Source organism: Pezoporus wallicus, unplaced genomic scaffold (genome assembly GCF_028554395.1).
Source record: "Pezoporus wallicus isolate ANWC-B61680 ecotype Strahan unplaced genomic scaffold, APGP_CSIRO_Pwel_v1 scaffold_7107, whole genome shotgun sequence".
Taxonomy (NCBI): domain Eukaryota; kingdom Metazoa; phylum Chordata; class Aves; order Psittaciformes; family Psittacidae; genus Pezoporus; species Pezoporus wallicus.
Window position 1 is genome coordinate 7,184,673 of NW_026642114.1, and position 27,243 is coordinate 7,211,915.

Sequence of the window (27,243 nt, forward strand, 5' to 3'; positions counted from 1 at the left end):
TGGAGCCCCATGGGCTCACCAGGTCCCTCCTGCTGCCCCATCTTCAGTGTGCCTCTGCCTGCCCAAAACCTCTTCTACAACCACTGTGTTTGGGTGCAAGCCCAAGTTGCTGTTGCTGCTGCTAGTCACAGCTTAGATTTAGGCTGAGCAGGGCTTTTCTGGGGAAAAGCTCCTAGAAAGTGGCTCCTCCTGCTGTGCTGCAAGGCAGGGAAGCCTTGTTTTGCTCCATGGAGAGCTAGCGCTGTGCTTGCACAAGCATCTGTCAACAGTTGTTTTAAAGTTTACAGTTTGTATCTATCCATCTATATATGTCCTGTGTCTGTGGTGTTTATGTGGTGATGCACAACACTGCTGCAAGCGACAGAGATCCAACAACAATGGGACACCCAAGGCCATGCCTGCAAAGGCAGACCCAGGGAGAGACAGACCATACAGGGAGCCCCTGACTGTACAGGGAGCCCCTTACTCAGTGTTTTGTACTTCCTGCCCTGAGTCCAGTGGGCAGTTTGCAAGGAGAGGCCACAAACCACATGGATTAGACCCAGTGACATCTGGCAACGCACCGCCAGTTGCACAAGTTGTCCCCCCTCTGCCCACTCCCTCCCTACCCCAGGGGCCAACAGGCACTGCAGGACTGACCCCAAGGGCAATACACCCTGCTACAACAGCTGAAATGATGCCACAACAAAACCAGGCCCATCATTAACTTAGTTTATTTGGGATGGCATTTTTGTTGCCTCTCTGTGCAACAGTCCCATGGGGAGGGCTCCAGGTAATGGCCAGAGCATTCCCTTGCTCTCTCTTAAAAAGAGCTCACTGCCTTGGCCACTTCCAGTGTTCCTTGCAATGGTGAGTGCTGGGCACAATCCTGCCCTGGAGCCCTCCATCGAGTTTGCAAGTCCCACTGCTTCCAAAGTCCACAGTGGAGGGTGGAAACCACAGATAATCCAAAATCCCTTCTCTCTTCTTTAAATGTACTCAGTGCTTCTAGAAGGGGACATGGGCAGCCTCTCAGCTGCTGTCCCATGACATTAAAGTGCTTCAAACAAAACAGGATGGATGAAGGTGTGCTGCTGAGCCAGCTCCAGGGAAGGGGGTGCCAACTCTGGGCAGCAGTGTGAAGGCTTGGCTTGCTGTTGAGGACAGACAAGACAGAGGTGGACCAGCATCTGGCAGCCCCATGGCTTGCAGAGACAGACAGTGAGCAGGACAGCAGTGGCTCCCCTGGCAAGAAACAGAGCAGAAGCAAGAGAGGAGGCAGCAAACACTCCAGAGAGTGTGTGGGGAGCTGAAGCCCCTTTCCCAGCTAGACCTGGCTTTGCCAGGATGCTGCGAGTCAGGGAGACATGCTGTTGTGCAGCAACGCTCCCAGCCACCCTCCTTCACCAAGTCCTGCATCCACCTCTCCTGGTCTCAGCCTCTCTCCCTGACCCTGCCACCCCTGCAGGGATAGCCCACGAGGGGTCACACCCCAGCCTCAAGCCAGTGCTTGTGCTGCAAAAGCCACTGCCTCTAGGTGCCTTCTGCCAGTGTATTGCTCTACAGTTCTTCAACACCCTTCTTGCACATACACAGGCCACACCATCCTTCTGAACACGCCATGTCCTACCCATGCCAAGGTGATGCTGGACACTCACCTGTGCCATGTAAAGCATTCCCCTGCAATGCAGGCACCTCCTCAGCTGACTGCTAGCCCCAGAGCATCTTGTACTGCTGGGTCCGACCCTGCGAAGCTGTTGGTTGTGGCAGGCAGCTCTGTATCAGCAAGGGACCAGCCCTTTGAAGCACCTCAGTGCCAAACCCTCTCCCCCATGCACCCCCCATTGCAAGCAGGCTGCCTGGCCACCCCACTGCACTGCACCTGGGAAGCCTTGAGGCTTTGCCTGGCTCAGGGACATCTCTCCCAAGTGGAACAGGAGATGTGCTGGGAGAGAGGACTCCTGGCAAACAACAGCTCCCTCCAGGGCTGAGGAACCAGGAGCAGGACAGGCTTGGAAGTTTTATACCTGTGAGCCCCAAGCAGAGTCCATGTCCCCTAAAGAGGCATTTCAAGCAGCACCTTCCTGGGGGGAACACACAGTTAAAAATACAAACAACCACATTAAAAAATAAAACCAAACCCAGCAGATTAAAAACCAAAACCCCAAACCAAAGAACAAACTGAGACAGGGGCTCAGGGGATGTGGCTGGAGGGCTGAGCCTTCACTCACATCCCAACAGAAGGCAGCTGCATACAAGGCAGGTCCTGGTGCCACCAGTGAGGCCCCGTATCACCCTTAGAGAAGGACGTGCCCCCCAGGAGGACAGACAGGCAGAATGAGGAAGTGGGGCTTACTGCCTTCTCCAGCCATGGGGATCTGCCCCTACAAAAACCTGGCAGCACCAGTGCCCTTGTGCAGCTTTTCCAGGGGCAATGCACCTCTACAGCACATGTGGAGGGCAGGGAAAGCAGCTCAGCACAGATGGCACAAAGAGACAAGGCAGGAATCTGGCATTTTCACCACTGCCACATCCTCTGCTCTGATCCTGGAGTGAGAACTGCTCTCTGGCAGTGTCGCAAGCCAAATTTGAGGCAGAGAGCTGTTATATGCACATCAACCCCAAATCCCCACTGTCCCTCCATAAACACAACTCCCAGCAGCAAGATACAGGATCAGAGGACTTGGAGAGCTGATTCCCACCTCCAAGGACCAGATGTGGCCAGAGATTCCTAATATACAGTTGATGAGCAGAAAGTGCTGATCCCCCAGGGACCCTGTTGGGGAGCAGGGCAAAGGGACCGGCAGCACAGCCCTGCCTGGTCCAGCATGAACAACTGCTCAGAAAAGGCCCCTGTTCTGCCTGTGAGGCAGAAGCAGTTGAACTTCCCCAAGCAAACCTGTGAGCAGAACCTGGAGCAGACCCAGATAATGGAAGATGTCCCTTCCCCAGCCCAGCACTACTGCACGGGAGGAAAACAGATCCCTTCAAGACAGTGCTCCAGCCTCCTGACAGTCCTCCTCATCGCCAGTCTGTGTGCCTCAGTCTCTGGTGATGAAATCCATGCACATAAACCCACGTTCTGCTCCTCTGCTGCAACATTCATGTAGCTACCACCACCTCTGACTGCTCCAGCTCCTCTTCGTAGTCCGAGACATAGGACTCCATGCTCTGCTTGGCCAGCAGCTCTCTCCGGGCTTGAAGCCGCTCACAGCGGGGACAGCGGGTGGATTTGAAGCAGGATTTGTGGTAGCAGGCTTTGCACTCTGCAAAGGAAGCATGACTGAGAGCTGGTAGAGGCTGACACAGACTGCCTGACACTTGGCACCCTGAGAGAGGGATGCTCCAGACTTGTCCAGGAGGACTTTTCAAACCAAAGCCATGGCAGAACTAGCACAAGATGCAGGGGTCCAGCGCTGCTCTGGAAGCAGCAAGAAGACAGGCTGCAGGGTCCCTGAACTGGCTTGTGAAGCCTTTGGGAGCACAGGCAGGAGGCTGCCTCCTCCACATAAGGTCCTTCCCCAAAATTTCACGATTCTCCAAGGAAACAGTAATTCTGCCCCAAGGTTTCTCTGGCACTGTGTCTGCATGGTGTCAGAGTCATTTCAAGCCAGTTCAGAGGCTGGCTCCAAGCTGCAGCAACAAGCTCTGCTTGGCCACTAATACTAGGCATTATCAAGGATTACACCTGAAGGGAACCTGTGGATTTCCTGGCAAGCAGGAAGTGCACAGAGACAAAGCCTTTAGCCTCTCTCTGCTCTAGAAGGTCGGCTCCAGCCATCCAAGCAAGGGCAGGGGAGCCGTGTGTCCCACAGCCACAGCAGAAGGAAAGCCAAGGGACCTGCTTGCTGCAGTCACAACCCGACTGCATGCTGCCGCCTGGGTAGGGAGCACACAGCACGGTCAGGAAGGGACCTACATGCTCCACCACACCAGCAGCTCTAGACAGACATTGTTATAATGCTGATCTACTACTGTGATAACGTGGTGCAGAGACACAGGCCATGCACAGAGGCACCCCGGTCTGGCTGGCCCTGGCTCTACACCTCTTGCTAGCACAAATGCCACTCAAACCGGAGGCAGACCTTGGTGGCCTCAGGGTCTGTCCCCTCCCTTTTTCTCCGCACCATCTCACCTTCACATGTGCTGCACTTGTTGAGCTCAAAAGGGAAGATGATGTCACTCTCATTCTGGCAGAACTCACAGATGAAACCTTTGGCTTGGCACAGCTGGAAGGAGAAAAGGTGAGGAAAAAGCAGCTGAATGCTTCTCATCTCCCTGGCAAGCAGGGCAGGAGGTAGAGCAGAGCCGGACAGGAGGACACGGTGCCCTGCTCTAAGCATGCAGGACAGCCCTTCCCCGGCATGGAGCATAGCAAGACAGAATCAACGTGTGTTAGGGGTGGGGGAGCCAAAATGGGGAAACAAACTTCCTGTACATGACTCAGTACTAACTCTGTGGAGCAGGCAGGAACAGTTAGCATTGAATCATTAATTTGGTGGCTGTCCCACATATCAAAGGCCTCCCCATCAGTTATCTTTGCAGCAAGATGCTCCCAAGGTGCTCCTGAGGGTGCGGAGCCATGCATGAGGCAGGAAAGGGAGGCCTTACCATGCACTTATCAACGTGCAGACTGCCTGCCTTCAGGAGCTCAGTCAGGCAAGGCACCAACTCCCCTTTCTTTGTGGCACTGAGGTCACGGAGCGAGTAGAGGTGTAAATCCTCTGTCAAGTGGCCAGGAACTGTATCAAAGGAGTCAAGGAGGCTGCAAGGATAGAGAAACCAGAACTCAGAGCAAAGCAAATCCATTAAGCTCCTTTCCACTGCTTCTGCTTTCTTCCTCCCTCCCCTCCCTTCTCCCTCCATTGCTCACTGCACAGCCTGCACAATCCCCAGTGCAAATTGTCATGGGACAGAACCAGAACAGCAAAACAGCTTCGTCTCACAGCCTGGTACTCACTCTTTAGCTAGCCGGCATGTCTTAAACATGTTCTTCATGTGGAAAAGCTGGATTCGCAGCAGCTGGAGAGGAAGGGGGGACACAAGAATCAGTAAACAGAGTACAGTCTTTGGCCAAGCAGGTCTGCCCAATTTCCTGTGCTGGTGAAACAACCACTGCTCCTCAGCTGCTGCTCTCCCGCTACCAAAGTGTTTACACCACACAGGACAAAATGAGCACAACAACCATCACAAGCTCCAAGAGATAAACTGAAGCCCAGCTGGACACTAGGCAGAAATTCCTTTTGAAATGCCTCTGTTATTGGACAAAGAACAAGAGGTGAATGGAAATCCGTGGTGCCAAGGTTTTAAGCCTCAAAACCTGAAATATCTGCTTCTCCACAGCTTCCCTGGAACGCTGTTTACAATGAACAGCCACTCACCTCACCCAAACCCCACTCAGGAAGGTGTGCAAAGGATCTTACCCACACTTGGTTGAGAGACTTCACTTTCCGGTACAGAGCAGGATTGATATCCTGCACGTTGAAGAGGGGGTCACTCCAGATCTTACTCAGTAGGTCCTTTGAGAAGTTGCTCACGTAGTACTTGCTGAAGTCCCACTTGCGCAGGATGCGGCTGGGGATGACCATCTGGGCATTCTCATGGCAGCACTGGCAGAAATACTTCCCCAGGTACTCACAGTACCGCAGTCTCTTGATGTAATCTGGGCAAACCCAGGCAGACAGGGAGGTCAGCTGAGGCATAGGCTCTGCACAACCACCTACTGGACTCCCAACATTGCCCAGCATTTCCAGCAAGCAAGGAACCTGCTCGGAGCTACAGGACCCCAAAAGATGACTTTGCCTTAGAAGAGTCAACATCCGAAATGCCCTTCCCAAAGGACAGGCTGGCTGCTCTTTGTCTCTACCAGCCCTGTGACCTTCTGAAGAAGGAAGCTCCCCTGTGGATGGTGCACACTAATATATTTGCAGGCAAAGCTGGTAAAACCACCATATCATTTTGCCCAGTGTCCTTGTCCTGAGCTCTGCCACCACACACCCACTGTGTGTCTTTCCACTTGTTCACAGTATTCCCCATTCCCCAAGTACAGCTCATGGTCCCAGCACTCACCAGGATCAGTCCGGATGCCACAGCCTGCACACCGGTAATTCTGCTTGGCTACACCCACCTTCCTCCTGCCCAGAGACAGAAGACAACGTGCATGAGTCCAGCCCTGATGGCACATGGCACCAGAGGATGGGCACTGGCACAGGGGTGGACAGGAGATGGCCACATGCTTTGCCACTCCAGTGTGGACAACAAATCCAAGGGGAAAAGCCCTGTTGTGCCCTGGTGCACACCAAAGGTGCTGACCACTGGCACTGGCTCCATCTCATAGCACCAGCTATGGTAGTGATCAATGTGCATTTATCGGGCTAAGAACAGGGAAGTCCTGGTGGTCAAGTAGGAAGGAGAGGATAATCAACCTTGGTGTTAATGGAAAAGGGCTGGAAAGGGCAGGACCCTGGAAAGCCATTGGCAGCACAGGTCCTTACGCTGGGGCTGGGTGAACATTGAAGATGATCTGTGGTCGTGGAGGGGCCCACTCCAGGTTTCCGCGCACCCGAATCCTCAGCTTGTAGATGTCGGCATGTTCTCCATCATCAGGAGAGATGGGCAGAGAGTCGGGGATGGGTAGGAGCTGGAAGAAGCAGGGAAGTGGGTAGATCCCTGCCAGGTACAGCAAATCCAATGCACCTGGCTGGCTTGCCAGAAACCTCTGGAAAACTGCCAGGCATCAAGTTGCTGCTCCAGCTGAACAGGGGCTGGAGGAGGGATGTCCCCAAGGATGTGAGCACTCTGCTGTTGGAGGCTGTGGTGGCAGAGCCCCACTGAGCTGAACCCCAGAGCCTGGACAAAACCCCTCCTCCAGCTCCACAAAAGGATCACGAGCAAAGCCCCTCAGCAGTAGGCAGAAGCCAGGGATCTGGGGAAGATCAAGTACTCACAACCCTACCTTCTGTGGAGCATCATGCTCAGGGACCAGCCACTCCAATTCAGAGGCAGCTGGGAGCTGCATGCCCTCAAACTGCTTCAGCAAGCCCATGGCCACAGCCTCCGCTGAGTTGGAATTGAGGAAGGAATGGGATCTAGACAGTGAAGGGGACGGTTAGTACCAGGTCTCACAGCTGTGCTCTCCTCAAAACCCCTGATGCCTGTCCCATCTCAAGCTGAAGATGCCCCCTTCAACTTTGGTACCTGATTTCTGCACTGCTACACAGGCCTGCAATTGAGATACGTTATTGATTTCTATCTTTGCAGCTGCCCTCAAGTAAAGCTGGCTAATGGCACAACAATTATTTAGAAAGGCAAGCAAAACATATCTTACTTAATAAAACCTGTGCCTGTTTGCAGGGGAAGCTGCAAAGTGAGAGCCAGAACTGCTCTCCCAGTACAAACCTACCCAAGAACCTTCCAACCACAGACACGGCTTTGTATCTTACCCAGCTAGCAAAGGGGTCCCTGCATCCCATTAGGGTTTTGCTTTCAGAGCATTAACAGCAGCAGTGCTTAGAACAGGCGGTGATTCCCCTCCCCACAGCACCCACCTCATCACCCCAGGGCAGTACCAGGAAAGGACTGAGCACTTCAAGTTTAAGCTGCTGCCACACTGCACAGTCAGTGAGCATTGCTGTGTGCCAGCAGTTCCACCTCTGGGTCACAACACCGCAACAAGGGTTGGAGAGAAGGTGTCAGCACCACGTAGTCTATCAGGCTATCCCAGTTGAGAGGAGAGAGGCAGGGAAGGATCAGAGCCAGCAGCAAGCCAGCAGCCAGTCCAGATGCTTCAGGTTATGCCATGTCCTCTCCCCAGCCTCTTACCTACCAGGAGGTGTGGGCCTGTCTCCTGACACTTGTCCATATCATATCTACCTCATGAGTATCCTGATCATCCCAGGTGCTGCTTACCAAATTTAAGACTAGAACCTAGTGCCTCACTGCTAAGTAAAGAGAGGGAGAGAGGGAGGGAAGGGGGGAAGAAAGGAGGGAGGGAGGGAAGAAGGGAGGAAAGGAGGAATGTCCACTCCAGTGCAAAACAGGAGCTGATGAACTTGGAAGAGCAGAGTTGGGCAGGAAAGGGAACTTGGTAACAAGATGTCTCGCCACAAGCCGCAAACGTACATGGACTCTGAGGAGAGAAAGGGCTTCCTGCTGGAGTCTGGGTTCCTCTTGATGTCTGCATCTGAATCACAAACAGACAAAGTGGAGCAGATGGGGCAGGGCAGGGGGATACACTCATTTCAAACCAAAGCTTCATTGTAAAACTCATCAAGCTGTTCAAGAGCACGTGAAATAACTACAGCATCAACTTCTACCAGTGAGCAGCAAGGAGAGGTGCAGTCTAATCAGTCACCTGTCAGGAGTTTCAAGGGAGACATGGTAAGATGCTGTGAAAACAGTGAGCCTGGGGCTTGGGGGAGTTGAGTGGCTGCTGGTCACACACCAAGTCCCAGCAGCGAATGGCCTGAAACAGTACACACACAGGAGCTAGGAGGACAGGACAGCAAGGTTAGGAGGACAGGACAGCAAGGTTAGCAAGAAGGTTTAGTAGCTCTCTACACAGTATAGATGCTGCAGGGGATTAGCAATGGGATGCAGACCACTTCTCTCTACTTGACTACAACCTGTAAGATCAGACAGTGGCCATGCCTCAGCTTTTCAGTGGCTGCACAGCCAGGGCTGGTAGCCTCATCCAGCACTCCAGAAACATGTCAGCATCTATGCAGGAAGTGGGCTGGCCCTATGGGTGCCACATGCTCTGCACAGGCCACAGGCCCATCTACCAAGGAGGGGGAGTCCAAGGTAAGATGCAGGAGGACCCTGGGGTCCTGCTCCCTCCATCAGCTCCCCAACAGCCCTGGGCTGCCCCACATTCCTCCTCGGTGCCAGCCTCAGGTGCAGACAGTACCCGATGGTACCTTAATCACTCATCCTTTCTTTCATTCTGGCAGGTTAAACCCTGACAGGGAATTTATCTCAACAGTGGAAGGACCCTGGGACAGGAGACTCTTCCAGCAGTACACGGTAGGCAGAAGCAGGCAGCAACACTGCTTCATTGCAGAAGGACTCCCAGAAAAGGGAAGAAGGACATATAAGGGGAAAGTACTATAGGTCAGACAGTACAGAGACCAATGCCACAACCTTCAGCCCAGTAGGTCTCCTGTTTTGTACCTCTAGGGAGCTCTAGCACTGGGGTCTGCAGTGACCCTACCACCCCCAAACACAGGCTCGCAGCTTTCCTACCCAATGGCCCAGTGCCAGTACATGGTCCAACAAAGAGTCCATCTGCTCCTGGCCAGGCACCAACCACACACTGGGGCCAAGGGAATCACAGTCTGGCTGACTGAAGAGTGTCACCCCAGAGCCATTGGCTCCCTTAGGAAGAGTGGGGCTGCCCTGGCAGCAAGGGGAGCAAGTTCCACTCCTGCCCATAAATTTACAGACTCACACCAGAGGAGTCCAGCATGGATGCTTGACCCTCCACGTTTGACATCCATTGCTAGAACAGAACAGTAAAGCATCCTAATTCTAAGGAATCCACATATCTACATCATGCAAATAGACTTCTAGCTGCACAAAACAGGGAAATCAGGCAAATATAGCCTCCCGACTACGGAGGGCACTGGCTAGACATACCTGCCATGCCCTGGTGCCTTTGGCTCTGCATAGGAAGGTGCTCCGTTGTCCTGGAGTACAATGAACATGAGCAAACAGCGGAGCACACGCAGCACAGTGTGGGCTAAGTGTTATGGAGAAGAAGAGCCAGCACACTTTGGCACTGGCATCATCTCAGGGATGGCAGAGGGAGCCAAATCTGACCCCAGGCTCCCATGGGGGCTCTCACTGGAATGCTGCCACCACTCACTTCCCAACCTTAACTGCAGACACTCCTCAAAAGCCTCCAGCTAGCTGCCTGAAATGCTTCTGCTGCCAATGCTATCACCAGGTGGGATAGTCTCCAGAAGGCTTGTGAACAAACACAAACCCAAGGACATTACCCCAGTCCCTGTATGCCAGTTTCAGGCCAGGATGAGACCCCCATGGATCAATCCCTGGGCTGTAAACACAGGACACAGTAGGGCTGGTGGGGAAGCTCTGAGCACCAGCATCTCCAGCACGAGCAACATGCTGGCGCCAAAAAACTGACAGGAGGGATCAGCAGCAGCTCACATAGGCTGCTCCCTTGCTAAAGCAAACAGGGGACACATGAAGGTTATTCAAATGCAGCCAGAATACTGGAAGGATTATGTAGTAGCACTGTAAACAATAAAAACACTAAGCAAGATCTGGCTGCACATGATCCTGGTGTTCAGGGCTCCAGTGTAAAACAAACTGCCTGTGCCCTGTCTGCTCTCACCACTTCTCCCTCCAGGACTTCCTTCTGGAAGGATTCTTCTCCAAGCCAAATCTGAGCAGGATGGCAAAGTTTGGCTGTGGTTCAGATCAGAGCAACAGGGCAGCAGCCCTGCCAGGACAAGCAGGATAATGCTCCCCAAGGCACCTGTAGAGGTCTCTGTGTTTGTTCAGCTTAGGCTCAGCCTTCAGCAGCTACAGAACCACAAAGCTGTGCCATCACCCTGCCAAGCCCTACCCCACTCAAGACAGGTCTTCACCACAGCCGGCTTGTTTGGTATATCTGAAATACTGTATGGCAAAACAAGCTGGGGGATGGAGCCCACAGCAGAGCTCCTCTGCCTCCTCTCTGCTCCATTCTGTATCATCCTGCCATAGCTTCTCTTGGTGATGTCTGGATGATACTGTTCACAATCCCCACTGCAGTCAAACCAGGCAGATTTCTGAGCAGTGTGCACATGCACACACACACAGCTTGCACACAAACACACACGTGCTGCAGAGGAGCACTGCGGTGTACTACCTGAGAACAAGGAAGCCATTGACACTGAGAGGCCGTTCTTGGACATTTGAATCAGGTTAGATCCATCGTTACCATCTGCATAACACGGTGATGACAAAATAGTTGACTTCAGTGCTTCAGCCAGGCCAAAGAGACAGGGCATAATACAAGAGCAGCACTCACACAAGAAACCCAGAACTGAATTCACACACCCCTCCTTGGGCTTCAAAATCAGGCCAAAAATGTAGCCCTCAGTGACTGAAAGGAGAGCTTTGCTATATCCACAGTTAAGAGACAAGAAATTTAAGCTGGAGAGTGGAGAGTGCTCTGTCTTCTACGATTTTATCTCCTTTTTAAAGTCAGTAAGATGAAACTACTGCTGAGAAGTCAGTCATCCACCTCAGAGGATAAACAAGGGTCTGAAGAAAAGAACACCCAGGGACCCCGACAGGTCTCCTGTGGGCAATAAGCTCAGCCACCCAAGCTGCCAGGAGCAGAACAGAGGTATTGTAGGTCAGGATGTGACCAACACCCACTACTGCCACCCAAGAGGTAAGTAGTCAGAGCTACAGCTCCTTCTGCCTGGGGATGAGGGGAGCAGGATGGCAGCTCTCCCAGCTGTCTCTAGCTGTGACAGCCACTATGTGGACCAGGCAATGAAACAGAAACCTACTAGCCAGAGGCACTGAATGCTAGAGAGTTAGAGGATTTTGAAGGAAAGCTATGCCACCACATGAGGGAAACTGGTTGCTCTTCTCAGGCTGAGAATTCAGCCAGTTGTTTGGGCAAAGTCATCCTGAAGTGAGAGGGATGGGCTATTCTTCAGCAGGACTGACTTCAGCACAACCACATCAAGGGGAAAGCTGTCCCTATGCAAGGAGCAACACAGCCATTCCCTCCTACCTCGAATCTCGTACTCTTCCACATCCTCTGCAGAGCCAGAGTCAGAGAGTCGCATGGAGCCATGGGAGCTGAACTGGGACCCGCTATCTGTCACCACAAGACCTGGGAGAAATGCAACACAACCAGGCCATCAATGGAAGTGGTCTGAAGGGTCATTGACAGCTAAGGGACAAGTTGATAGCCAGGCATGGCCAGGGCAGGGAGGGACAGAGGTCAAGGCTGGAAAACACTATGGGTTCAAAATCAAATTACATTCCATAACTCAGTGACAGCATCACACAAGGGTTACATTAGTAGTCCCATTATGATCTTCAGTAGCAGCAGAGTTTCACAAATCTCTGCAGCACCTTTGTAATCATGACTGTTTCTCACAAATGGGCAGGAAGGCAGGATGCTATAAGGTCAGGCAACAGACAGAAACCCCACATGCTAATAACTGATGAGCCCAAAACACATCACCCACTGTCTGAGCCCATCCCCTGGCAGGTAGGGTACAGGTGCCTGGTGCGGATCTGCTGGCGCCGAATGCGAATCTTTTGTTTAAGCTCCTGGATTTCCTTGTCGCTGTCTTCCTCCTCCTCCTCCTCCAGCTGTCGGCTCATCATGTTGCATTTCATCAGCTCAATGGCAGCGATCAGGGACTCTGAGATGCTGAAGTGGGCATTCTCCTGCAAGGCAAGAGCAAAAGTATTCAAGGCTGTAGCACAGAGAAACTAGGAAGACATGGTAAATATCCTGTCTCCACCTATGACAGCAAAGAACTTACTGCTCATGGAGAGTGGTAGGAAGATCTTAAGCCCTGTCAATCACACAAAACCTGACTCTTCTAGGAGGACCTAGAAACTAAAGCCTTCCTGGGCACCAGAATACTTCTACAAAGAGGTTGTGCAATAAATCCACTCCGAGCAGTCAGCACATGTCACGGAGGAGCCCTAACATGTTGCAAAGCTGCTGTGTATATGCTGTTTGGGCAGATCCCGGCTGCCAGACACCATCACAGAACTTAACCTTGAAGTTCTGTGTGCACACCTCTGTAATAGGAAACACTATGGCATTATCTTCCCCACAGAGGAAAGTATCACTGAACCTGCAGTAAGATACATTCTCCAATGCACAGACTGCTGCTGCCTCCCTCACCTTCTCCAGGTCTGCACAGCTTCCAAAGTCCTGCTCAGAGAGGTAGCTGATGAGGGACTGCCCTTCTGAGGGTCTTCTGAACATCCCTTCACCCGAGCTCAGGTACTGTCCAGAGTCTACAAAAGCAAGAGACAAACATATTAGGGAGGCACCTGCTGTTATCCCCCTGCTAATGAGCCCTGCCAGTGCCCAATCAGCATCCCATAAGAAAGTGCCTAAAGCTGAGGCCACCGCAGCCTGACCAGGAGCATGCATCCCTGATGAAGCTGGCTGTACACACCATATTCCATGTAGAGCGAGCTGGGTGTGCTCAGTTCACTGCTCTGGGTAGAAGCAGAGACTGGCCTTCTCCCTCCACTTGGATCATCGTGGGACTCTGGAAGAGAAGACACCAGGCACAAATCAGTATCCCAGAGGTGCTCAGCCACTGCACAGGGTGAAATGAAAGGGGCTCAGCATCGCATGGGCAGGCACAAATGGATGGAAAGCACAGAGGGATATCTTTCTGCTCCATGCAATGACTAGGGGCAAGCCCAGGAGGGGACAAAACTAGAAGGCATTTCAGGCAGGAGAAGAGGAGGGACAGAAAGAAGGTGAGATACTCATGAGATGCCACAGAGCAGTAAAGTCCGGAGCTGCCTTCTCTTTACTCCCTAGCAGAGCTGGGGGACACAACAGGCTCCAGCAAGTGCCTCTTGCATGCCCTTTCTTTCTGATGGAGCACCTTTAAGAAAAGAGCTATGTCCAGGGTACTGAATCATGAGAAAGGGGAAACCTGAGGAGCTGAGGGATATGTGGGGCTCCCAGCCCTGCAAAATAGCCCAAACAACTAAAAGGAGGCATCTGAAGGACATGCACTTGCCCAACTAGAAGCCAGGGTTCCCTGGTCACCTGTAGTCCTCAAGGTGACCTGCACAGGCTGTGTGCAGGGCACTGCCCCGTGCACACACTTGTGGTGCAACTCTCTGCCAGGCTGAACTGGTAGGGACTGTCACAAGCTGGTGTGACCAGAGACCAGCAATGGATAGTGCTCTATGGAGAGCCACAGCCCCAGAGAGCACCTGGATGACCAAGGACTACTGAGGGAGACTGAAAACACCCTGACTGAAGCAGGACAGGAGCACACAGGTGTGGACAGAAGGACTGGTGCCAGCTGATATCCTGACATGCTGAGCAAAACAGAAGGGCAACCCCATCCTCTCAGCTTCCTGCTCCTCTTTGTTCCCAGCTTTGTGCCATAACCCTGACGTGGCTGGAGGCTCCTGAGCCCACCAACACCAGCACGTCCCTGCAAAGACCATGAAGCAGGCACCAGGATCAGCCCTGGGATTAACCCACCTGACAGGCTGGGTGACAAAGGAAGCCCGCTGGGGTGGGAGGCTCCCATAACTAATCACAGCAGCCTGGCAGAGTATCCTGCCGCCACCTCAGCCCTGCTGAAAACCAGCACAGAAACCACCTCGTGATCACCAGCCTGGGGAATGCCACATACAACAGAGCCCACTGCTGAAGGGTAAAACAATGCAGTGCTCAGAATCCTCTGCTGGGGCAGGACACAGGGCTGGACACACGTGTCTGAATGTCCACTACCACTAGAAAGGAGCCTTTGCAACTGCAAGAGCACTCAGCACCCAGCTGTAAGCTTGACAAACCCACTGCTGCTGTTCAGTGGAGTACAAAAGAAAGCAGCCCATTTTTTTAGAGCTCCTGACTCTTTCTGCATGTGGGGGAAAGGGATGGCAGCACCCCGGCACCTCAGCTTGAGGGAAAACCTGCCCCAGGCTCAGCAGATCAGGCGGAGTCCTGCCCTGGCTGTGGGTGCAAACACAGCTGACTGGGATGTGGCTGACCTCAGCCAACATCAAACCTCCAAATGCCACAGACCCACTAAATGAAAAGAAAAATAAGATGTTCAGGCCTGCTTAGCTGCCAGTCCTTACTTGCTAAGTGAGATATGAAACCTCTCCTGGCTCCCAAGGCAGCAGGGTAGAGGGAAGAGCAGAGGATGCATCTCAGGGACTTAGTGGCCAGCACTCTGTAACACCATGTAGGGGAGCTGGGTGCCCTTCTGAGTCTGGCCCACTGTTCCCAAAATCCAAGCTAGGATCTTCAGTCAGGTCACATGCATAAACCTGATTGTGCTTCAAAGCATCAGCTGGGACACAGAGAAGAAAGATTATTTTTTTTTTTTTTTTAAATGAGCACTAATGGATTGATGGAAATCCTGAACTTGATGCAATGATCACTAATGAAGGGCTGTTACACTGGCTCCCAAACCTGCCACTGGATCTTCTATTATAATGGTGATATCCCTGAGGCCTCCTGGGCAGACAGAGAAGGAGAAGGGCAGCATTAAGGGAGAGAAAACAGAGACAGACTGGTTACCACTCAGCAAGGGCCTCCACTTCTCCCATGAAGGCAGCAACAGTGGGGCAGACTCCCAGACTGGTTGTCCTCTCACATCCTTCCCCCCCTACTCAAGCACAGGACCCAGCAGGTTACCAGAAGGATGACATCCTACCAGTAGGATGAGCCCAAGCTCCAGCTCAGTGCCCTGCCAACCATGGCCCCATGCCCCAGCCAGGCAAGGCCAGTGGGGAAGCAGGACAGTTAATGCCATGCCATTGCTGGCATTTTCTAAGTTTTGGTAAAAGCTGCCAATACCAGTAAGAGACTGGCCCAGGGCATTCTGGGAGGCAAAAGGTCAGCCCATCGTTCCAGTGTAGTGCAGGAAAGTAAGGGCAAAGACCAAATTTACCAACCACTTGCACACTGTTCCCCTCACCAACCAGATCCATGGTGTCAAAGGGGTGGCCAGCATGAGCCTCCCAGTACCGGGGACTCCCATACCCCAAAGCCATCCCAGAAAAGCTCCTCCATTACCGTGCAACTTCCCTGAAGCCACGTTCGTGTCAGAGTGTGAGCGCACGTGGCTCTTCTTGAGGATGCCCTGTGTAGCTGATGACTGTCCTTCTGAGAAGCTGGACCGGCGCAACAGGCTCAGGCCCCTGCTTCCACCTCCACTTGCCCCCTGCTCCCCCAGGGATGAGACCGAGTCCAGCTTCTGGGAGCTGCTGGAGGAGAAGAGTTTGGAGCTACTGCTCTTGGTGCTGTTGGTGCTAGCACTGCTGCACGCTCGGCCCCGGCGGCCCGAGTTCCCAATGGCCAGGTACTCTGGCCCATCATTAACATCGCTCTGTGGATCATCCTGACTCCCCGTCCAAGTGTCCTCACTCTGGCTGGTGGTGCTGGAGCTCATCTCACTGGCTGGAGAGAAGGGGTCTTTGGGTGAGGGTACATTGAAGTGGGTGACAGAGCTGGGCTGCTCCAGAGGGGACCTGCCCTCACTGAAGGAGGAAGACTGGGTGGACGGGCAGCGTTCCTGGGGCTGGCTGGCACTGAAGCTGATGGAGTTGCTCGCTGATCTCCTGTCTGGACAGAATCAGGAGCAGGATGTCACATACCCTGGCACAAGCAGAGCACCCTATGTCTTCACGCCAGCATGTCCACACCCCATGAGCCCATTCTCACCAGGGATCTCCCTCCCATTGCAGGCACCCATCCACCACAATGAATCAAAAAGCAGAAATAAAAGGCAAAGTCTTTTCTGGGTCTATCCTGAACTTACAAGCACCCCTCATTACCTGAGAGGCCAGAGGAAGCTGGAGAATGAAGGCTGGAAACGGACCCAAAGCAGCGCTGCTGCATGCAGTCTGCAACCGGAATGTATGGGGATGCGGGAAGGGCAGTCAGGCTCTGACTCTTGGTCACTGGAGGTGGACCATCACTCTTCCTGGTAAGCTGAAGAGAGGTGGCATCATTAATAAATTAGCATTTACAGGGCATTTACACATCAAAGGAGCAGTAAGGGAAAGGAATCAACTTGCTAGTGCCTGGTCACCAGCCAGCAAGGATGTGGCAGCCCTGAGGGCAGGAGGATGGGGAGGGAAAAACAGAGGTGCAGAAGGGAAGCGACTCTTTGTTTGCAGTTACGTGGCAGGCTCCCTTTGGGAAATTACCAGGCTCTCAGTGAAATGATCCAGGCAGCCCAGCGCCCCAGACAGATGGCTCTCATGTCCTTCAGAGTCGTGGTCACACATCTCTCTTGTACCAGCAGAAGGACCTGATGCGCACAGGGATGGCAGTGACGTGCCGGCCAGCTGAAAGAACACAGCTCCCATTAAATGGAGCCTCATTAATTGCTCTCCTCTGGGGAGCTCTGTGTAAAGAAAGCAGCTGTTGTTCCCATCCTCTGGGGAGGGGGAAGACGGTGTGGGGCTGCACGGGGGTACCTGGCATCACCAGCAGGAATGGGCACCCAGGTGTCCTGGGGTGCTGCCTGTCCCTCGGATGGTGGCTGTCCCTCACAACCAGGCAGCTCTGCTCACTGGCCCTGAAGCCTATTTGAGAGGGCTTCAGAGGTGCCTCTTAGAAGGAACCAGTCCTCAGGTCCTCATACTCAAATCCTCGATGTCAGCCAGAACCAAGGTGCCCCACTACACAAGGCTCCACAAAGCCACCTCCACCACCCCGACCCCTGCCAGTCTCACACAGGCAGTGGAGGGATAAGTTCACTGCTCTCCTCCCCTCTTGGAGCATCTTCGGCTACTTCCAAGTCCAGCCCCTTGTCCAAGGGCTACATGTGGCCCAAATAAGACCTCCCACAAGCAGCCACAGCCAGCCAGCATCTGGAGAAAACCAGATGTAAAAGACAGGACCTCAACTCACCATGGAGGTGTCGATCTGAGCCAGAAGCCTGGGGTTGTTCTGCTCAACAGCCTCCAGGCACTGCAGCATGGCCGTCACGTGTGCGTCGCTGAGCAGGAAGGCAGTGTCTGGGGAGAGAAAACTGCTGCTTGGAGGGGTCCCTCTCATCTGCGTGGTTTGATAGTGTCAGTTCCTCACATTCAAACCATCTTTTCTACCATCCCACTCACTCCTATGTGGCTTAGAAATGCCACTAGCTAGATATTTTCCTAATAAGAAGGAAAAAGCCCATTTCTCTTTACCTGCATAGAATTTCCTGATGTACTGCCGGTTCCCCAGGAGTGGTCTCAGCTGTGCTGACAGGCAGTGGCACTGCAGGCTGTGCTGCAGCCACAGCTGTGCAATGGCCTGGTCCCCTGGGCCCTCAGGGTCAGGCTTACCGCTCTCCTGCAGGCTGATGAACTGGAAAGAGACACCAGGTACAGGTTAAGACAAGCACTGGAGCAGCACTAGTCACTGTCAGCAGGAAGGAGGACACATCCCAGCAGCTTCTTTGCCACCAGGGAGCCAAAGCACCAGGCAGGAGCAATGCTTCAAAGGTCAGCCAGTGACCAAAGTCCTCTGACAGCCACCAGCAATATGAATTTCTCTTGCATGTTTTCCCATATATGTGCCTCGCCCCTGACCTAATGGGACCCCACACTCCCAAATCCAACCTGACCCCCGTGGTGACAGTCATGTTCTTGCTGACATATTAACTGTGGAAGGTTATGGCAATGCCCGAGCTGCTGCAGCTTGAAGAGCTAGACTGTTAGAGATCTGCACAGACACATGAATCACCTCTGCGTACACACAAGTGCCGCTTGTGCCAGTTTCCTTGGTGACGCCTGCTGTACCCGGCCAAGCCAAGCTGGAGATTGGCCTGGGAGAAATAAGCAGCCAATTGTCTCAGCCCAAGCCATGTCGAGTTCCTGGGACGTGGCTTGTACACAAACACAAGGCTGCCTCAGCCTCCACAAACCATGGGACTGCTTTACTCCCAGCAGGCCAGCAGCTAAGGCACTGCTATCCCAGCAGTGAGGCTTGCAGCACAGCTACCCAATCCCATCCCTGCTGGGCACACAGGGCCACCCCCCCAGAACTCACCTTCTCCAGGTGATGAGCAGAGCCAGGACTCAGCCAGCGAATGTCCTTCACAAACTGCCAGTAATCCTTCTGTCTGCAGCACACCTGCATAGGACAGGCACAGTTAGATACCACCAGCCAAGTCCCACTTAAATGACATCTCCCATTAGCCCCTTGCCACAGAGGACAGCCCCTAAACCTGGCAAGGTGAGCCAGAAAACAGGCAAACACATCCCAGCAAACCCAGCAACCATTGCTGTTTTCTGATGCAAACCACCACTGAGGACACCAGCACAGCTGAGCATCCCAGGTAGGAAATTTGGCATTGCACTTCTATCAACTCCTTGCTTCCGTTTGCCTCAGCTTTATTCAAACACTGGATTATTTTGCTCTTAGTTTTTCTTGCCATTAAAGAGGAACTGCAGCAGAGTTGCTGTTTCCCTCACCACCCCCTAGGGTGTAAACACAACCCCAAAATATCTCTGTTCACCAAAAGACTGAATTGTTTTTCTTCTATCTTTATTTCCTCTTTCACAAGTGGCAGAGGAATGGGCTCTGTTTCGTGGTTTTTTTGGCTGGGGGAGAGATGTTGGTTTGTTTTTTTAAGACTAGAGAACTAACATGGCAATTTTAGTTCTCTAGATTGAATAGGGTGTTGTGGTTTTTTTTTTTTTTTGAACAGGTAGGTAAAATTCACTTAAAAGTTTAAAAAACTCTTTCCATTTTCTCAACACGTACATATGAAATTTTCCAAAAAAAGCTGATGAAATAATAAGCAAAATTAATTGTTTTGCTGGAGCAACTATGAGAAAACTGCTGTTAGGAAGCTGTATTTATGTGCCTCCCTTTGCAGCTTATATAGCTTGACTGGTGCTGCAGGTGCCCAGACATGGGAGACATTTCTAAGAGAAAGAGCTGCCTTTGCCTACCTGAAAAGGATTCAGGAAGACACCATTCTGCTTTGCAGGTCTGGCATGAACTGTTACCAATAGTCAGACAAGTACAAATAATTTAAATCTCACTTCCTGAAGCCTATTAATAGCACATCTATCAGAAGGGAGCACCGCACGCCTCAGATGAAAGGTAGCTTCTCTCTCTGTCGATCTCTCAAAGAAGCTCCTATTCCCTGGGAACTAATGGGATTAGAGAGGCACGGTAAAGAATGCTGACTGCAAATTTAATGAATCCAGGGAGCAAAGCACCATGCTGGGATGACATGCCAGCCTGGCTCTTCCTGGAGGCTTATTAGCTGGGGTGCAGCACTGCAGAGGTGTGGTTTTCCTGCTCCTGGCCCATGCAAGCTGCCTGGGGCTCCTCTGCATCCCTCTCTTGCCTGCATTGCTCTCTGGGCCCCAGAGCCAAGATGGGAAGCCTGCCCGCGGGCATGCCCTGCAGACTTGCTTCAACCCTCCATTGTAAATTAATTGTGCTGGTAATTGTAAGCTGAAAGGGAGATCTTCAGGCCTCTGTACACAAGTGGGAAAGAGAAGTTCTCCCAGGCAGCCATGAAAGGGGGAATGGTTGTGTGAGTAACTGCAAGGCACAAGAGCCTGGAAAGAGATCCCATTCACAGGAAGCCAGATTTGGCTGCCAGTTTCTGCTACTAACACAGTTAACCGGAAACAGTAAAGATGCAAGGTTTTCTTGCCAGACTTCGCTGCAGAGTTGTCCAAGTGCAGACAATATGGGGTCAACTCATCACAAACGCAACTTTATCACTTGGCTGCAGCAGGAGGAAAGGAGAGAGGGGCTGACCTCAGCGCAGGGGCACAGGTACTTAGAATAACTATGTCAAAGGTGGATGAGATAGAAAGAACACACACTCAGGTCCCTCTGACAACCACAGCACTTGCCAGGCAAGTTCAGTTCCAGCTTCAAGCATTTCCCGCACTGCTACAAGCATTGTACCCACTCCATGCTAGGAGCACTGAAGCGAGCTGCAGCAAATAGGACGGCCCCACTTGCTCATGACAGGCACCAAAGCTGCTACAGCAGTGCTGGCAGGACAGAAGGCTACCTTGTCATGGATGAGCCCATGATAGAGGATACTATGCATGTCTCTGCAGAGCCGTTCCAAGCCACCATACTTGGACCAGACATTTGGGTTGCTGGTGGACACCAAACCTTCCACTGTAGTCTTCAGGTTGCCTAGTAGCTTCCAGTGCTCCTTCCTGCAGAGGAACACAGCAAGTTGCATCAGATATAGAGCAAGAGGAGATTCACAACAGGATCATGGTACTGGTATCTCCAAGGAGACTCTGGTCAGGCTGAAACCTTTGGTGGTCCAGAAGCTAGCAAAGGTGAGCTAACACTCTACAACTCCTTGTGGTCTCCCACACATGCTTTGTGGACAAGAGGCTGTATCGTAATGATTCTTGTGATGACTGGTAGTCACCACCAACGTGGTCTCAGAAGGCAACCAGAACAAAGACTCATGGTTCCTGCAATATGCCACTTGCCTGGTACACACCAGCAAAGCTGAAGGACATTTTTCCAGCCAGCCTCTTGCTTGTTTCATTCACAAGTTCTGTCAGAAACTGTTCAGAGCAGCAGCCCATCAGGAGTACAGCAGTTGTAAGGCAAAAGCATGATGTCTGCCCCATTCAAACTAGTTGATGCTATGATTCTATACAGCAGATACTGGCCATGCTGCAGCCACATTTACAGAGAGCAGCACGCCCTGAGCAATATGTACTGCACCAAGCACTCCAGCACTATCACGATGCAGAGGTGCACTACTCCAAGGCTGGTAACTCTTCACCTGCATCTCCATCTGTACAGCTGCCCTCTGGCTCCTGAGCTCCCGTAGGTACAAGTTGACTTTCTTGCAAAAGCATTCATCATGTTCCGGACAGAGATTAACAAACTGCAAACTACAGCTGTACTCAAGAGCTTGCACAGCATTTCTCATTGGTACGACCCACCTCAGCCACCCTCCATACAGTAAGAAATCACCATGATTGGCTATAAAGGAGGAGTGACAGTGCAGAGATGTAATATCATTTGCCTATGCAAAAGCAACTTTGGGGAAGGAAGCTTTGGACAACTAAGGTCCCTGCTCAAGCTCCTTGACTATGTTGTCAGAGGAACAGCAGCTCTAAGAAACATGTATTCAGACAGAAGCTACTCTTTCAGAAGCAGCAGGAATGTTGCAATGTCTATATAGGGGTGTAAATACCAAAAAAACTGCCTCTGCAGGGTTTGTAACAAAAGCACCCAAGGTGATAGCTTACAATGAAAGTCCAACCTTTCATCTTGCAAGAAACAAGCCAGTGTTTCAGCAGTTAATTCCTCCCACAGCCAAAAGTAAACTGAACTTCCAAAGCAAAAGGGGAAAAATATAAAATAAAAAATAACATTATTTAAAACTGCTCTTTGTAGATGAAAGTGTGGGCTGCACACTTCTGCAGCACAGAGAACGATACTAAAAAATAACATAATCCTGGTATTTAAAACCAACCTTTCCTTGCCAATATTATCTTTTTGAGACTTGTTCACTATTGCTAAACTATTGACCAATTTGGTGGCCTTCTATGATGGGGCTACAGAACTGATGGACAGGTATAGAGCAGTTGATGTCATCTACCCGGACTTGTGCAAAGTGTTCGACACTGTCCGACACAACATCCTTGTCTCTAAATTGGAGAGACATCAATTTGATGGATGGACTACTCGGTGGATAAAGAAGTGGCTGGATGGCCGCACACAGAGAGTTGTGGTCAATGGCTCAATGTCCAGCTGGAGACCAGTAACGAGTGGTGTCCTTCAGAGATTGGTGTTGGGACCGGTCTTGTTCAACATCTTTGTCGCTGACATGGACAGTGGGATTGAGTGCGCCCTCAGCAAGTTTGCCGATGACACCAAGCTGTGTGGTTCAGCTGATACGCTGGAGGGAAGGAATGCCATCCAGAGGGACCTTGACACGCTTGTGAGGTGGGCTGATGCCAACCTCATGAAGTTTAACCATGCCAAGTGCAAGGTCCTGCACCTGGGTCAGAGCAATGTCAGGCACAGCTACAGGTTGGGCAGAGAAGAGATTCAGAGCAGCCCTGCAGAGAAGGACTTGGGGGTGTTGGTTGATAAGAAAATGAACATGAGCCAGCTTCAGAGTGCGCTTGCAGCCCAGAAAGCCAACTGTATCCTGGGCTGCATCAAAAGGAGCGTGACCAGCAGGTCGAAGGAGGTGATCCTGCCCCTCTACTCTGCTCTCGTGAGACCTCACCTGGAGTATTGTGTGCAGTTCTGGTGTCCTCAACATAAAAAGGACATGGAACTGTTGGAACAAGTCCAGAGGAGGCCATGAGGATGATCAGGGGACTGGAGCACCTCCCATATGAAGACAGGCTGAGAAAGTTGGGGCTGTTCAGCCTGGAGAGGAGAAGGCTGCGTGGAGACCTCATAGCAGCCTTCCAGTATCTTAAGGGGGGCTATAGGGATGCTGGGGAAGAACCCTTTATAAGGGACTGTAGTGACAGGACAAGGGGTAATGGGTTAAAACTTAAACAGGGGAAGTTTAGATTGGATATAAGGAATAAGTTCTTTACTGTTAGGGTGGTGAGGCACTGGAATAGGTTGCCCAGGGAGGTTGTGAATGCTTCATCCCTGGCAGTGTTCAAGGCCAGGTTGGACGAAGCCTTGGGTGCCATGGTTTAGTGTGAGGTGTCCGTGCCCATGGCAGGGGGGTTGGAACTAGATGACCTTAAGGTCCTTTCCATCCCTAACTATTCTATGATTCTATGAAACTGATTAAGTGAACAAGCAGATCATCAAATATTGGGTCTACTTCAGGCTCTCCGTTCACTCCCTTCACAAGGTCTCCCCAGTGAAACCTCACCACTTTCAGTGCCCACCTAAACTTAAACAGAAGCCAGCCCATCCCACCAGCAAAGCCTGTCACCCTGACAACACAGGAGCTCCAAAGCAGAGCTACATGTAGATGTATATATATGTATGTATATATTTATGATGTACTTAGGCTAACAAGCACTGACAGGGCTTTATCTCAGGAGATTTTATCTCCTTATCCTGAAAGAGATCCAACTTGGGGAGACACAGAAAACTGATACAGCTCTTCTAAATTTATGGGCTGTTCCCATCCCTGCCCTGAGGGATGCAGATGCTCTTTGATCGGGGACTGTGGACACCCAGAGCGGCATCACCAGTCCCCAGCCAAAGAGCATTTGCAGCCACTGAGCTCAAAACTTCACCAGCTCCTCCCCAGGATATTTCTGACACTCAAGAGTTAGGAAATGCAAGTGAAAGCTCAACCATGCTGTTGGTCTTCCAAGTAACTGAGTCAGAGGAACTCCCTCCCATGCTCTTTCATGCTAAAAAGCAAGGCGATGCACCCAAGGATGTGGGGGTAGGACATGCAGAGACGTGCCTTTCTAAACGAACTCTCTCATTAAAGGAGTTGTGAATCTCCCCAGAGGTAGGAAACCAGGGTCCAACAGGCTGGAGTCACAGCTCCCTCCTAGCACAGGGAAACTAAGGTTAAGCGACCCTCAAACAAAATAACCTCAAAATATTAAAACATTGAACTCAGAGGCACATAGGGAATGAGCAGCACAACAAAAGCAACTTTGCAGAGGTGATGCAGAAGCTACCAGAAATGAATTAAACCCCTGTAAGACAGTATGGATCCCATGGGACTTCCTGGTGCAAAGCAGTTCACAAGTTGGACGCACAAGATCCTACTGACACTGAAAACCCAGCTGTTTCTGGGACGGAACACTGTGCATGCTGAAAATCATGCAGTGACATAAGGTTGAAGAAATGAAGACCCATACAGCTGGCTGCAGGTGGCAGGGAAACCACATTTCAGCTTTGACTGGACTTGTGGGATAACCCCAAATTAGCGGCAGGGTTTGCTGCCTTCCCATTGACAGAGCCTGAGCTTGGGCTGCCAGGAGGGATGGAGAAAGCCTGAGCCCAGCTGCCCACAAGTTCCCCATTTCAGCAGGTGTTCAGAGCAATATTAAGAAATCTGCTTGGTCTTCTCTGAATAAAGAGAATTCCCCTTCACTAGTGCTAAAGAAAGGTAAGGCCACTTCGTAATCACATCATAAAAACTTACAGAAGAGCAAGACGAGTGGGGTTTTGTGTCCCACAGAGGTCACAGTACGCGAGCAGAGCAAGAACTACATGTGCTTCTGTTCTCCTGCTCTAGCAGAACCTGGCTCTCCCAGCCAGAATGGTTGACTGTGCTTGCCGGGGCCATCACTGAGACCTCAGCTGCATCGCTCTCCTTCCTTAAAGACAACAACCTCTGATCCAGCCTCTAATTTTAACCACCAGCTCTGTAAACTCGACACTGGGTCTCCTTGCTTTACCTCCACAAACTCTACCTTCAGGTACAGCAACATCAACCTGCCATCAAGAACTGTGTTCAGCATAACTGAATCTTTTGCACTGAAGCAATAGAAGACAGAATACAGCCTTGGAGCAAGAAATGACTTAATGCCTCTGCTGATGGCAACAAGAGGGAAACGTTGCTTGCTCTCCCAAGGCTTTCTCAGCCCCTCCATGCCACTGAGGCTAGGAGCTTCTTTTGGTCCAAGGCAGCAAAGGTGACCCACAGCAGAGGCAGAGAGAAATGCTGTTGACTGAGGTGAACTTCTTCATTTAAAACAAAACCAAACCCTGGTTACTTTCCAAAATAGAATCACACAGCTAGTTAGTATTAAAAATATAAAAATAAAATAAAAAAGCAGTCAACATGTGTCTTTGTCCTGCAGGAGGTACCTAACAGGCTGCTTGAACCCTGTCCTCTACCTAGAGAAGGCTTTCAATCCTTCTTAGCACACTAAAAAGGTCAGGCTGAGGATGGTGAGGTCACGGAGGGACTTCCACCAGATCTCCAAGGACATTCCCGTGCTGTCAGTTCCTCCTGCAGATCCCGCAGGCACTGCGCAACCCACTGCTGCGCACAGCCTGCTCCCGTTCTCACTATTCCCGGGTCTCCCAGACAACCAGCAGCCCCTTCCCTGGGCTCCCCCACTGCTCCTCCAGCAGGCTCAGCGCTGCTGGGGAAGCGCATTAGAAGGAAGGCAGGTTTCGTGCAATTCATCTGCAGCCATGGGGAGTGGCTGACAAGGCCGAGGAAGCCAGGAGAGCTCTGCCAGCCCGGCAGATCAGCCCTGCAGTGCCTGGATGGGAACACCCGAGCAGGCTGGCAGGGAAACAAAACATAGGGTGGTTTGCAACAGTGCTAAAAGCATTCATCAGTATAAAACAGGGGGCACAACCACAAAAGGCTCCCCCAGCAAATGCAGCCCAGAGCTGCTGCTTGCTGGAGCACTCTTGCTCTGCACTGGCAAACGATGAGGGAAGGAAACAGGGATTAAAGGTGGGTTTTAGCCTTCTCCCAGCACAGCATACCAGTAGTTTCACCTGCTTGTCCTGGTGAAACCTCCCACAGGCAGATGACCACAAAACCATAAATCCAGGATACTGTCCATCAAGCTTTGATCTGCATGGGACCTTGCCTGTAACTTGTGCACAGGCAGCCAGGGGCAGTGACAGGCAGAGCAGACCCCCACGGCAGCCCATCTCCCTGGGACCAGCCACTCACCTTCCTCCAATGCTCCCAGCAAGGCTTCCTTTAGGAACCTTCTCCTCAGGCCCTGCTGATCCTGGGAGCTGAGGGCAGCAGCTGTCAACCTGCCCAGATGACAAGGGCCCCTCTGCTCCCTCCCAGCACTGCTGTGTCCTCCACACCACCCGCCTGAGGCACCGAAAGCCCTGCTCTCTGCCCAGCTAACCTTCCTGCTGCGCCTCAGTGGACATCGCTGTTACAACCCCTGCTCCCCAATGCACGCCAAACCTGCTGCATAGCAGGAGAGACAGCAAAACCCAGTGCAAAATCTTTGCTCTCCTCTCCTGTGCTGGCAGAAGGACGGACTTCAGCAAAATAACTTCTGTTTCTGCATTTCCTGTGATACACAGGAAGATGGCTCCAGTGAGCTCTACCCCACTGCTGTCAGTCACAGCCACAATCTATAGTGAAATGGCACCTCACAGGGAATTAAACTGCTGAACCATTTGCACAAAGGACAATGAGGCTGTGCATGGCCCATGCCAGGATCCTCCCCAGCACATCAGTGATAGCCAGGAGCACAAGCAGGCCCCCTCATATGTCAGCTCCAGAGCGGATGATGCCTGCTGTGTCCCTGGGGGATTGCTGGGGGTGGCACCACCTCAGCCCTATTAATAACACAATGATAGAGGCTGGTAGTGCAGGATTTTCACTTGTAAAGGCAAGAAAATGCACAAAGACAATCTGGAAAAAAAAAAGAAATGAATGCAGTCGACTCCTTTTACCTTTCTGAACCTGCTGGGTCTGAAGTGTTAGCTAAAGAGGGAGAATAGCTTGAACCATGCAAATCAAAAGGTTTGCCCCAAACCTGTGCTGTAGCTTTAAAAGCTACAGCAGCATTTTTCCGGCTGATATTGCTAGCAGGAATAGAGGCTGGCTGAGCCCCTCAGATAAGGAATGCTTGTCTCCCATATCAAGTTTCAGTGGCTCTCTCCTCCAC

General features: G+C 51.8%; 2 protein-coding genes across 12 annotated transcripts in view; one reads left to right on the forward strand and one right to left on the reverse strand.

Moving 5' to 3' along the window:
- The window catches only part of RPL35A (ribosomal protein L35a), a 150,833-nt gene that overhangs the window by 5,544 nt on the left and 118,046 nt on the right, over window positions 1–27,243 (forward strand). The window lies entirely within an intron of this gene.
- RUBCN (rubicon autophagy regulator) lies at window positions 2,436–26,641 on the reverse strand. Of its 11 annotated transcripts, XM_057427094.1 has the most exons (23): window positions 26,532–26,641; window positions 20,724–20,877; window positions 18,728–18,811; window positions 17,884–18,043; window positions 17,603–17,709; window positions 16,894–17,034; window positions 16,519–16,675; window positions 15,758–16,306; window positions 15,152–15,196; window positions 13,155–13,250; window positions 12,875–12,990; window positions 12,201–12,405; window positions 11,738–11,839; window positions 10,856–10,930; window positions 8,101–8,161; window positions 6,935–7,067; window positions 6,474–6,619; window positions 6,049–6,113; window positions 5,403–5,641; window positions 4,940–5,001; window positions 4,591–4,744; window positions 4,115–4,208; window positions 2,436–3,245 (listed from the first exon to the last, which is right to left on the reverse strand). In XM_057427094.1, exons 2-23 carry the CDS (start codon window positions 20,760–20,762, stop codon window positions 3,082–3,084), a joined length of 2,994 nt encoding a protein of 997 aa, XP_057283077.1. In that variant the 5' UTR covers window positions 20,763–20,877; window positions 26,532–26,641; the 3' UTR covers window positions 2,436–3,081. The 11 variants fall into 11 exon arrangements, with proteins under 11 accessions (XP_057283077.1, XP_057283069.1, XP_057283068.1 ...); XM_057427086.1 differs by lacking the exon at window positions 26,532–26,641 and having other exon boundaries at window positions 4,940–5,004; window positions 5,406–5,641; window positions 20,724–22,127; XM_057427085.1 differs by lacking the exon at window positions 26,532–26,641 and having other exon boundaries at window positions 20,724–22,127.